At 50.0% G+C, this 12,910-nt stretch overlaps 1 protein-coding gene across 1 annotated transcript in view; it reads right to left on the bottom strand.

Moving 5' to 3' along the window:
• Window positions 1-12,910, bottom strand: part of C5H16orf96 (chromosome 5 C16orf96 homolog) — a 41,954-nt gene that overhangs the window by 8,901 nt on the left and 20,143 nt on the right. The window contains exons 6-9 of the mRNA XM_037989895.2: window positions 12,745-12,830; window positions 11,655-11,765; window positions 4,800-4,874; window positions 3,568-3,732 (exon numbers count right to left, since the gene is read on the bottom strand). Of these exons, the coding sequence (XP_037845823.2) occupies window positions 3,568-3,732; window positions 4,800-4,874; window positions 11,655-11,765; window positions 12,745-12,830 (437 nt within the window). The remainder of the gene's footprint in view (window positions 1-3,567; window positions 3,733-4,799; window positions 4,875-11,654; window positions 11,766-12,744; window positions 12,831-12,910) is intronic.

Below are 12,910 nucleotides of genomic sequence, written 5' to 3'. Positions count from 1 at the left end.
TTCCAGAAGAGGGGTTGCAGCAACCTGGGAAGTTACAGGGTGTAACAAAATTCAACTAAACTAGTGAGGGAGTCCAGGAAAGGGAAAATGACACAGCTTCGATGAGGCTCAACCCCTACTAGATGCTATTGGTAGAGGGGAGCTGCAAGGTGAGCTTCCTGGCAGCCAAAGCAAAAAACACCATCAGCTACTGTCTCCAAAGGCCAAATCAAACCAAGCTCAACTGCAGGCAGGGAGGTCTGAGAAACATTTCCCACAATGGTTCCGCTGCTCCTGACATTCACACACTCAACACATGTTTATTGAGGGTCTGTATGTAAAGTGGGCAGGTTTATGGCATTTAGTATATTTACAGAGTTGTGAGACCATCATAATCAATCGTATTTATTTATTTTTAACGTTATTTATTTATTTTTGAGATGGAATCCCTCTCTATCGCCCAGGCTGGAGGGCAGTGGTGCGATCTCTGCTCACTGCAACCTCTGCCTCCAGGTTCAAGCAATTCTTCTGCCTCAGCCTCCCAAATAGCTGAGACTACAGGCACATGCCACCATGCCTGGCTTTTTTTTTTTTTTTTTTTTTTTTTTTTGAGATGGAGTCTCACTGTGTTGCCCAGGCTGGAGTGCAGTGGCACGATCTTGGCTCACTGTTAGCTCCACCTCCCAGGTTCATGCCATTCTCCTGCCTCAGCCTCCCAAATAGCTGGGACTATAGGAACCTGCCACCATGCCCAACTAATTTTTTAGGAAAGATGGGGTTTCACTGTGTTAGCCAAGATGGTCTCAATCTCCTGACCTCATGATCTGCCCACCTCAGCTTCCCAAAGTGCTGGGATTATAGGTGTGAGCCACCGCATCTGGCCTTTTTTTTTTTTTTTTTTTTTTTTTTGAGAGGGAGTTTTGCTCTTGTTGCCCAGGCTGGAGTGCAATGGTGCGATCTCGGCTCACTGCAACCTCCGCCTCCCGGGTTCAAGCAATTCTCCTGTCTCAGCCTCTCAAGTAGCCGGGATTACAGGCACGTGCTCCCACACCCAGCTAATTTCTTTGTTTGTTTGTTTTACTTTTAGTAGAAACGGGGTTTCACCATGTTAGCCAGGCTGGTCTCGAACTCCTGACCTCAGGTGATCCGCCCACTTCAGCCTCCCAAAGTGCTGGGATTACAGACATGAGACACCACGCCCAGCCTAATTTTTGTATTTTTAGTAGAGACGGGGTTTCACCATATTGGCGAGGCTGGTCTCGAACTCCTGACTTCATGATCTGCCTGCCTCAGCCTCCCAAAGTGCTGGGATTACAGGTGTGAGCCACTGCACCCGGCCTTATTTATTTACTTTTATTTTATTTATTTATTTTTGAGACGGAGTTTCACTCCTGTTGCCCAAACCGGAGTGCAATGGTGCGATCTCAGCTCACTGCAGCCTCCATCTCCTGGGTTCAAGCGGTTATCCTGCCTCAGTCTCCCGAGTAGCTGGGATTACAGGCACCCACTACCATATCCAGCTAATCTGTATTTTTAGCAGAGACAGTGTTTCACTATGTTCGTCAGGCTGGTCTCGAACTCCTGATCTCAAGAGATCCACCCACCTATGCCTCTCAAAGTGTTGGGATTACAGGCGTAAGCCACTGTGCCTGGCCAAAAATATTTTTTTAAAGCAGAGATACAGTCTTGCTATGTTGCCAGCACTGGTCTGGAACCCCTGGGCTCAAGTGATCCTCCCATCTCAACCTCCCAAAGTGTTGGGATTACAGGTGTGAGTCACTGTGCCACCTGATGGAGTATTTTTTTTTGAGATGGAGTCTCACTCTGTTGCCTACACTGGAGTGCAGTGGCGCGATCTTGGCTCACTACAAGCTCTGCCTCCAGGGTTCACTCCATTCTCCTGCCCCAGCCTCCTGAGTAGCTGGGACTACAGGTACCCGCCACCACGCCTGGCTAATTTTTGTTGTATTTCGTTAGCCAGAATGGTCTCAATCTTCTGACCTCATGATCCATCTGTCTCAGCCTCCCAAAGTGCTGGGATTACAGGCGTTGAGCCACTGTGTCTAGCGGCTGGAGTATTTTTTTTTTTAGTTACAGAAATGGTGATATTTCCCTAATAAATATTTGAGTGTGATAACATTTTATTCTATAACCACAATACTATTATGTTTAATACAATTAGCAACAATTCCTGACTTGGATGTCATCTCCAGCCCATTTGTAGACTTGCTTCAATTAAACCAGGAAACAAGTACAATCTCTTCATGTGTTGCTTTTGGTTGTTTTGAGCCCCCACCTTTTTTTCTGAGATAGGGTGTCACTCTGAGTGCCTGCCAGGGTGCTCCTGTTGCCCAGGCTGGAGTGCAGTGGCACGATTTTGGTTCACTGCCGTCTCAACCTCCCAGGCTCAGGTATTCTCTCACCTCAGCCTCCTGAGTAGTTGGAACTGCAGGTGTGTGCCACCACACCTGGCTTTTTGTTTTTTTGGCAGGGAGGACAGAGTTTCACTATGTTGCCCAGGCTGGTCTTGAACTCCTGGGCTCAAGTGATCTGCCTGCTTTGGCCTCCCAAAGTACTGGGATTACAGGCGTGAGCCACCACACCTGGCTGCAATGTCTTTTATGATGGAAGGTGGTCACCCTCCATCATCTCTCTAATATCCTGTTCGTTCCACAAGCTGGTCCCATTCAACGTGGGAGGGGGCTACACAACCGTGTGAATACCAAGAGGTATGGCTGGCGACCATCCTGGAGGCTACCTATGCCTCTCTCCTGGGTAAGCGCAGGGATGTGGGGTGGAGGAGGGGAGTCTCTGAGGGTCCGTGACAGTCATTCATTTATTCATTCATCATTTACTGACTGCCAGTGATGTGCCAGACCCCAGGGAAATGTCTAGAGGAGTCATAGCCCCTTCCTCAATTAGTATAGTGTCGTAGACTGGAACAGTTGGTCCAACGACAGTGCTACATGGTTCCTGCAACTGAGGTGGCTGGACTGACCCAAAGAGGTTAAATTAGGTTTAGAATCAGGCAGCTCTGGGTTTGAGTCCCAGCTCCACCACGAGCAGCAGCATTTCCTGAGGGAAGTATAATAACCTCTCTGAGGCTCAGTGTTCTCCTCTGTGAAATGGGGATCAATTCGTGTATTGATTATGTATGGGGAAGGTGCCCAGAGTAAGGCCCTGTATATGTGTGTGTGTGTGTGTGTGTGTGTGTAAATACATTGCAGCTTCTTACTTCCCCTCTTGGATCATTTGCTCTGGGGGATGTCAGCTGCCATGTCATGAGGCCACTCAAGTGGCCCTAAGGCGGAGTCCATGGGATGAGGAACTGAAGAGTGTTACTAACAGCCACGTGAGGGAATTTCGTTTGAATTGGCTCATCCAGCCTCATTTGAGCCTTCAGATGAGACCAGCCCTGGATGACATCTTGACTGCAATTTCATGGGAGACCCTGAGCCACCCAGCTAACCTGCTGGGTCACTCCCAAATTCTTGCTCCTCCTAAACTGAAAACGTTTGTTGTTTGCAGTTGCTAATTTCTGGGTTAATTTGTTAGGAAGAAAGTGAAAATCAATACAGGGACACTCACCTTCGTGTTCACATCCTTGCTGAGCTCCTCCACAGCCTTCTTCCAGTTGTCCTCGTGGATCGTGACCTTGAAGAGCATGCCCTGAATCATCTCATTCACCCCCAAGGCCACAGACTCCAGGTCAGCTCGGCTTGCCTTGCCTGCCAGGGCGCTCCTGTCGGCTTTCTAGGGAGACAGGGAGTTCAGGGAGGTGAGGCTGCTGGGATGGAGGAAGGCAAAGCTGGGAGACATCACACCCCTTGGGTCTGGTGCTTCTAGTTTAGGACTCTGGACTTTTATCCTTGGCTTAAATGCAACCCTGGGGTCTATGTGGATTCAAACACGATCTTGAGATCAAAGCCAAGGTTTTCCTATAACAGGGAAGTTGATGTATGATTATGATTATGATTATGATTATGATTATTATTATTATTATTATTGTTTTTGAGACAGGATCTTGCTCAAGGTTGCCCAGGCTGGAGTGCAGTGGCACAATCATAGTTCATTGCAGCCTCCACTTCCCGGGCTCAAGGGATCCTTCCACCTCAGCCTCCTGAGTGGCTGGGACTACAGGTATGTTCCACCATGCCCGGCTAATTTTTAAATTTTTTTTGTAGAGTTGTGATTTTGCTATGTTTCCCAGGCTGTTCTCAAACTCCCGGCCTCAAGTGATCCTATCATCTTGGCCTCCCAAAGTGCTGGGATTACAGGAATGAGCCACCCTATGCACAGCTGATGTATGATTTTCAAGTTCAAATAGAAGTGTTAATAATCCTCAATTGCTGAAAATGGGAGTTGATGTGACTCTTTTTTCTTTTCTTTCTTTCTTTTTTTTTTTTTTAGACGGAGTTTTTGCTCTTGTCACCCAGGCTGGAGTGCAATGGCACAATCTCGGTTCACTGCAACCTCTACCCCCCAGGTTCAAGCGATTCTGCTGCCTCAGCCTCCCAAGTAGCTGGGATTACAGTTACCTGCCACCATGCCTGGCTAATTTTTTGTATTTTTAGTAGAGACGGAGTTTCATCATGTTGGCCAGGCTGGTCTCGAACTCCTGACCTCAGGTGATCCACCCGCCTTGGCCTCCCAAATTGCTGGGATTACAGGCATGAGCCACCACTCCCAGCTGACTCCTGTTTTCAATATGAACAAAGAGGGAGGGAAATTCTGGAAGGCTGTCTGGTGGGCTTCACCTGGATGGCTCCGTTTCCCTGGGTAGGGGAGTAGGCAAGGCAGAGGAACCTCTGCTCACTCACTTCTCTCAGCTCCTCCTCCATCGTGCTCTTATTCACCTTGTTCATTTCCAGTCTTCTGATTTGAGCCTGAAGAGTCTAAGAACAGAAGCACAGGCATGTCTGCCATCCTAGAGAGCCTTGAGGATAAAATACCAACCTCCCACCTCTACCACTGCCATGTGCTGGGGAGGCACAGCGGGCCGTACGGACAGCAGGTAGGTGGGCGTGGGCGTTAGAAGACGCAGGCTCAAGGGCTCCAGGTGCCCAGATGAGAAGGGAAGGAACATGCGACTTGGGACAAGCTGTCCCCTTAGAGGTGGTGTCATAGGAACCTTCCTCCATGGGGAGTTGGACCCAAACCAATGTGGACAATTTCACTCCCTGGAATGTTTAAGGCATGTTCATCACTTCTGATCTGTCCTGGGGTCCCAGCAGGAATTCCAGTCTACTATCAACTTATCATAGCCTCATACACTGTGCCCAAGTGTTAGGGGAAAACCTCAGGTCCCATCCTCACAACTCCACAAAGAACCAACTGCCCCCATGAATTCCACCCTCTCTCCAATTACTGGATCCCCCTTGTAATAGGAGCAGCAGCTGCTCCCCAGAGGGTCGGGCCACGGTTCCTGCAAAGCTGCAAACAGGCTTCTATTTCTCTCTTCCTGTCGCGTCTCCCTCTCACGCTTACGAACGGAACTCTGGACTTTCAGCTGGAACCCAGCTGCCCCGAATCAAGACTCCATTTCACAGCCTCCCTTATGGCTTAGTGTGGCCACTGGGGTGTCAACAGAAGTGAATGGGTATCTTTAACTTGTTTTTTTGTTTGCTTGTTTTTTACAGAATCTGCTCTGTCACCCAGGCTGGAGTGCAGTGGCACCATCTCGGCTCACTGCAACCTCCGCCTCCAGGGTTCAAGAGATCCTCCCACCTGGCCCAGCGCGGTGGCTCACGCCTGTAATCCCAGCACTTTGGGAGGCTGAGGTGGGTGGATCACGAGGTCAGGAGATCAAGATCACCCTGGCTAACACGGTGAAACCCCGTCTCTACTAAAAAAAAAAATACAAAAATTTAGCCGGACATGGTGGCAGGCACCTGTAGTCCCAGCTAATTGGGAGGCTGAGGCAGGAGAATGGCATGAACCTGGGAGGCGGAGCTTGCAGTGAACCAAGATCGCACCACTGCACTCCAGCCTGGGCGACAGAGTGAGACTCCGTCTCAAAAAAAAAAAAAAAAAAGAACAAAAAAAGAGATTATCCCACCTCAGCCTCCTGAGTAGTTGGGGTCACTGGCACCCAACACCATGCCTGGCTAATTTTTGTATTTTTAGTAGAGACGGGGTTTCACCATGTTGGCCAGGCTGGTCTTGAACTCCTGACCTCAAATGATTTGCCTGCCTCAGCCTCCCAAACTGCTGGGATTACAGGTGTGAGCCACCGTGCCTGGTTCCAATATGTAGTTTTCTATCCTTCCCCCTCTCTCTATTATCCTGAATCTCCTGTGTCCATTATCCCGCTCTGTGTTTGCATACCCATGGCTTAGCTCACTTACAAGTGAGAACATGCAGTCTTTGCTTTCCACTCCTGAGTTGCTTCACTTAGAATAATGGCCCCAGCCTCCATCCAAGTTGCTCCAAAGCCAAGGGACACCTTGAGCCACGAGAAGCTGGGAGAGGCGAGGGGGCTCCTCTAGAGCCTTCAGGTGGAACAGTCTATGACACCTTGATTTCAGAATTCCCGCCTCCAGAACCCCTGAGAGTGATTGGCCGCAGCAACCGCAGGGAACTGATCCAACCAGCAGGTGGCAGAATCAGGATTCAAACCCAGGAAACGTCTATTCCCAAGCCTGGGCTCTGAACTGCACGCACACCGGGCCACCTCCCAGCCCAGCAGGCTTGGGCTAGTTTCTCTGCTGGAGTCTCTTGTTTCCTTCTCTTTATTTTAATTTATTTTATTTTTATTTTTTGAGGCAGGCTCTTGCTCTGTCACTCAGGCTGGAGTAAAGTGGCATGATCACAGCTCACAGCTCACAACCTCCCAGGCTCAAGCAAGCCTCCTGCCTCAGCTTCCGGAGGAGCTGGGACTGCAGGTGACACCACCCACCTGGCCTTTTTTTTTTTTTTTTTTCAGAGACAGGGGTCTGTCTCACCATGTTGCCTCAGGCTGGTCTGGAACTCCTAGGCTCAAAGGATCGTCCCACTTCAGCCTCCCAAAGTGCTGGGATTATAGGAGACATCAAACCTGGCCTTATTTATGCTTTTTATTTTAATTTCTTGAGACAGGGTCTCCGTCTGTCACCTAGGCTGGAACGCAGTGGTGTGAGCTCGGCTCACTGCAACTTCCACCTCCCAAGCTCCAGTGATCCTTCCACCTCAGCCTCCCCGGTAGCTGGGAATACAGGTGCAGGCCACCATGCCAGGCTATATTCATGTTTTATAATCTTGTTATTTTGGCTGGGCGCGGTGGCTAATGCCTGTAATCCCAGCACTTTGGGAGGCTGAGGTGGGCGGATCACTTGAGGTCAGGAGTTCGAGACCAGCCTGGCCATCATGGTGAAACCCCATTTCTACTAAAAATACACAAATTTGGCAGGGCGCAGTGGCTCACGCCTGTAATCCCAGCACTTTGAGAGGCCGAGGTGGGGGCAAATCACCTGAGGTCAGGAGTTCGAGACCAGCCTGGCCAACATGGTGAAACCCTGTCTCTACTCAAAATAAAAAATTAGATGAGTGTGGTGGCACACGCCTGTCATCCCAGCTACTTGGGAGGCTGAGGCAGGAGAATCGCTTGAACCCGGGAGGCGGAGGTTGCAGTGAGCTGAGATTGCACCACTGCACTCCAGCCTGGGCAACAGAGTGAAACTCCATCTCAAACAAAAACAAAAACAAAACCCACAAAAATTAACTAGGCATGGTGGCACACGCATGTAGTCCCAGCTGCTCAGGAGGCTGAGGCAGAAGAATCACTTGAACCCAGGAAGTGGAGGTTACAGTGAGCCGAGATTGCGCCACTGCACTCTAGCCTGGGCAACAGAGCGAGACTCCATCTCAAAAAAAAAAAAAAAAAATTAGCCAGGCATGGTGGCACGCACCTGTAGTCCCAGCTACTCAGGAGGCCAAGGTGGGAGGATCACTTGAGCCTAGGAGCTCAAGGCTGCAGTGAGCTGTGATTAGGCCACTGCACTCCAGTCTGGGTGACAGAGCAAGACCCCAGGCGACACTGGGAAACCTAAGTCTTACATGTAAGTCACATGGTAGAGAGAAAGACAGAGACACAGTCATGGGATCTCGCTCCCATCCTGCATTTGTCATCTAGAGGATTGCTATCGGACCTAAGAGTTACTGTTATTCCTCGAAATGGTTTTCCTAACACGAGTTGTGGAGTAATCCATCCTTCCTGTAGTGGTCATATGCTAAGTTCTTGTAATCTTACATCTGGTCTTCTTGGCCTTTTTTCTTTTTCTTTTTCTTTTTTTTTTTTTTTTGAGATGGAGTCTCACTTTCTCACCCAGGCTGGAGTGCAGTGGTGGGATCTTGGCTCACTGCACTCTCTGCCTCCTGGGCTCAAGCAATTCTCCTGCCTCAGCCTCCCAAATAACTAGGATTACAGGCATGTGCCACCATGCCCGGCTAATTTTTTTTGTATTTTCAGTAGAGACAAGGTTTCGCCATGTTCACCAGGCTTGTCTCAAACTCCTGACCTCAAGTGATCCACCCATGTCGGCCTCCCAAAGTGCTAGAATTACAAGTGGGAGCCACCGTGCCCAGCCTTCTTGGCCTATTGATCTGCCTATTCCTACACTAGTTCTACATTTTTTTTTCTTCTTTAACTATTGGTAATACAAACCATTTGTGTGGTTCAAAATCGTAAGATTTTATTTTAGTTTAGTTTAGTTTTTGAGACAGAGTCTCACTCTGTCACCCAGGTTGCAGTGCAGTGGTATGATCTCAGCTCACTGCAACCTTCACCTCCTGGGTTCAAGTGATTCTCCTGCCTCAGCCTCCCTAGTAGCTGGGACTACAGGCATATGCTGCCACATCTGGCTAATCTTTTTATTTTTTTTAGCGATGGGGCCTTGCCATGTTGTCCAGGCTGGTCCTGAAGTCCTGGCCCCAAGGGATCCTCCTGCCTTGGCCTCCCAAATGCTGAGATTTTTCCCAAGATGGAGTCTCGCTCTTGTTGCCCAGGCTGGAGTGCAATGGCACAATCTCAGCTCACTGAAACCTCCGCCTCCAGGTTCAAGCACTTCTCCTGCCTCAGCCTCCCAAGTAGCTGGGATTACAGGTGCCTGCAACTGCGCCCAACTAATTTTTTTGTATTTTTAGTAGAGATGGGTTTTCATCATGTTGGCCAGGTTGGTCTTGAACTCCTGACCTCAGGTGATCCGCCCGCCTCAGCCTTCCAAAGTGCTGGGATTATAGGCGTAAGCCACTGCGCCTAGCCAGCAATGAAATCTTGATAGCACAAGAGCCAGGAAGCCGGGACAAGGGTCCTGGGACCAGGGACGTGCTCTGTTTTGGCACACTTGGCAGGCCTTCATCAGCTTCAGAGTCTTTCTAACAAGTGACAGCTATGGACACACAAGCAGACACTGCAGTCCCCGCTTACCCCCATGCTGGGTGCACGCTGGACATGCTGAATGGAATTGGCTCCAGCTCCATGGAGAAAGGGCACCAAGATGACCCCAGGACGTGGTGGCCTGGGCCTCTCTGAAGAGCAGTGTTGGCAGGAAACCTGGTTCCTGGCCAGTGGTGCACAGTCTGAGCACGTACTCCTGCGTGTAGTCCACCCACACTCGGCCCAGCATCTCCAGAGACAGCCAACCCTCCTGTCCACCCCCACTTCATAGGCTGTGAATTGGTTCCCCTTTAATGAGTTCTTTTCCATTCGAGGCTGCCTCAAGTGGGTCCCAGCCTGATTATAGTGTGCCGACCTTGGCGGCAGCCATACGCCATGGGTCTCCTTGGTCCCTTTTCCCCTAGCACACCCCGGTGCATCCCAGCAACAGCCCCCTGACTTGGAAGACTTCATGGAAACAACCTTGGTGGGTTGCTATTTATTCATTTATTTTTTGAGACCGAGTCTCGCTCTTGTCGCCCAGGCTAGAGTGTAATGGCGCATTCTTGGCTCACTGCAACCTCCACCTCCTGGGTTCAAGTGATTCTCCTGCCTCAGCCAACTGAGTAGCTGGGATTACAGGCACCCACCACCCTGCCCAGCTAATTTTTGTATTTTTAGTAGAGTCGGGATTTCACCATGTTGGCCAGGCTGGTCTCGAACTCCTGACCTCAGGTGATCCGCCTGCCTCGGCCTCCCAAAGTGCTGGGATTACAGGTGTGAGCCACTGCTCCCAGCCCTTGGTGAGTTTTTTGCTTTTTGCTTTTTGCTTTGTTTTCTTTTTTTGAGACAGGGTCTTTCTGTGTCACCCAGGCTGGAGTCAGTGATGCAGTCATAGCTCACTGCAGCCTCAACCTCCCACACTGAAGCAATCCTCCCCCCTCAGCATCCCAGCTACAGGCATGTGCCACCACACCTGGCTAATTTTATAACTTTTTTTTTGTAGAGACAGAGTTTTCTTCTGTTGGCCAAGTCTTGAACTCCTGGCATCAAGCAATCCTCCCTCATTACAGGTGTGAGTCACTGCACCCAAAGCACTAGGATCACAGGTATGAGCCACCACCACATCCAGCTAGTTTTTGTTTGTTTGTTTGTTTTTTGAGAGAGTCTCACTCTGTTCCCCAGGCTGGAGTGCAATGGCGCAATCTTGGCTCACTGCAACCTCTGCCTCCTGGGTTCAAGCGATTCTCCTGCCTCATCTCCCAAGTAGCTGGGATTACAGGTGTGTGCCACTACACCCAGCTAATGTTGTATTATTATTATTTTTTTTTAGACAGAGTTTTGTTCTTGTTACCCAGGCTGGAGTGCAATGGCACGATCTGGGCTCACTGCAACCTCTGCCTACCCAGTTCAAGCGATTCTCCTGCCTCGGCCTCCCGAGTAACTGGGATTACAGGCATGTGCCACCATGCCTGGCTAATTTTGTATTTTTAGTAAAGACAGGGTTTCTCCACGTTGGTCAGGCTGGTCTTGAACTCCCAACCTCAGATGATCCGCCCACCTCAGCCTCCCAAAGTGCTGGGATTATAGGCGTGAGCCACTGCGCCTGGCCTAATTTTGTATTTTTTTAGAAGAGACGGGGTTTCACCATGTTGGCCAGGCTAGTCTCAAACTCCTAACCTCTAGTGATCCACCCGCCTCGGTCTCCCAAAGTGCTGGGATTATAGGCATGAGCCACCGTGCCCAGTCCCAGCTAATTTGTTTATTTTTGTAGAGATGGGGTTTCCCTGTGTTACCCTTTCTCAAACTCCTGGTCTCTAGTGATCCTCCCACTTCAGCTTCCCAAAGTGCTGTGATTACAGATGTGAGCCACCGCACCCAGCCTAAATATTTTTTTTGTTATTATCATTTTTAAATTTTTACCACCCAGCCCAAAAAGTCAGTAAATATTTCTACCACTTGGCTCAGGGAAATGTAAGAACATAACAGTTGGCACAAGAAGTTCTCTTAATCATTCATTGAGTCACTCAGCAAATGTGATGGGGCCTTCGCTACCCCTACCCTTCCAGGGGCAGGTGACACAGTGGTCAAAAAGACAAACAGTGTCCAGGCCCTACTGTTTATATGGATGGGGGGTGGTGGTGGGATTCGTTTGCTTTTCATTGAAATATAATTTACACACAGTAAAATGCCAGTAAAGTCTCACCGCTTCCCAGCCTCAAGTGCATCCCCACCTCGTGCAGAACCTTTGGGAAGGGTCGGAAGGTCTGGATGAGGAATTCTCCCCTTGCCAGCCCTTCTCCAGCCCCCCAGGCCTCCTAACCTTGAACTCATCCACGCGAATCTCCAGCTTCTCCACTGCCTTGTCCAAAGTGACGTAGCTATCCTTCATTGCCTGTATTTGGTTGCCCCAAATTATCTTAAGTTCTTCCTCCTAAAAGGGGGAGACACAGACACCCCAGGCCTCTGTGGTCACCATGGCCGGGAAGGGGCCTGAGGGAGGGGTGAGGCCAAGAAGAATGTACCAGGCCAGGCTGGGCGCAGTGGCTCATGCCTGTAATCCTAGCACTTTGGGAGGCTGAGGTGGGTAGATCAACTGAGGTCAGGAGTTCGAGACCAGCCTGCCCAACATGGCAAAACCAGTCTCTACAAAAAATACAAAAATTAGCCGGGTGTAGTGGTGGGCCCCTGTAATCCCAGCTACTCAGGAGGCTGAGGCAGGATAATCGCTTGAACCCAGAAGGCAGAGGTTGCAGTGAGCTGAGATTCCGCCACTGTACTTTGGCCTGGATGACGACAAAGTGAGATTCCATCTCAAAAAAAAAAAAAAAAAAAAAAAAAAAGAAGGTATCAGACCAGGGTGCCTTCTACCTGCCTTTTTTTTTTTTTTTTAGACAGGGCCTTGCTCTGTCACCCAGGCTGGAGTGCAGTGGCATGATCTTGGCTCACTGTAGCCTCCACTTCCCAGGCTCAAGTGATCCTCACACCTCAGCCACCTGAGTAGTTGGGACTATAGCCACACACCACCATGCCTGGATAATTTTTGTATTTTTTCGTAGAGAAGGGATCTCACTATGTTGCCCAGGCTGGTCTTGAACTCCTGAGCTCAAGTGATCTGCCTGCCTCAGCCTCCTAAAGCGTTGGGATTACAGGCGTGAGCTACCGCACTGGCCCCACCTGCCATCTGAACAGCCACCTGAGACACAGGAGAACCGTGCAGCCCCTGCCGGGCCCCCCGCACCAGTGGATCCGCTTTGCAAGGCAGCAGCTGCCTTCGTGGCCAGCTCAATTCCCCCCAGCCTCTTTTGCTACAGAACGCAGCTGCACCTGGGAGGGTGGCGGAGTCAAAGAGTCTTCTGTCATCTCACCTCAAGCCATAATTGCCTCAAAAGCCCTTTGCCAGAGACACTAACCTTCAGCTTGGATTTCTGGAGGCTGCTAATCTTTTCTTGCAACATGTCCACTGTTGTCCCAAGGCTGGCAGAGCCTCCCATATTGGCTGAAAGCAGAGGACAGGGTGGCTGCTGAGGACTTGGATGGAGGAAGATGTTTCTGCTGGGCTCCAGCTGCTTCTCTTAT

The sequence above is a fragment of the Chlorocebus sabaeus genome, chromosome 5 (genome assembly GCF_047675955.1).
Source record: "Chlorocebus sabaeus isolate Y175 chromosome 5, mChlSab1.0.hap1, whole genome shotgun sequence".
NCBI lineage: Eukaryota > Metazoa > Chordata > Mammalia > Primates > Cercopithecidae > Chlorocebus > Chlorocebus sabaeus.
The sequence above is the reverse complement of the archived record's forward strand: the minus strand, read 5'-3'. Positions and strand labels throughout refer to the sequence as shown.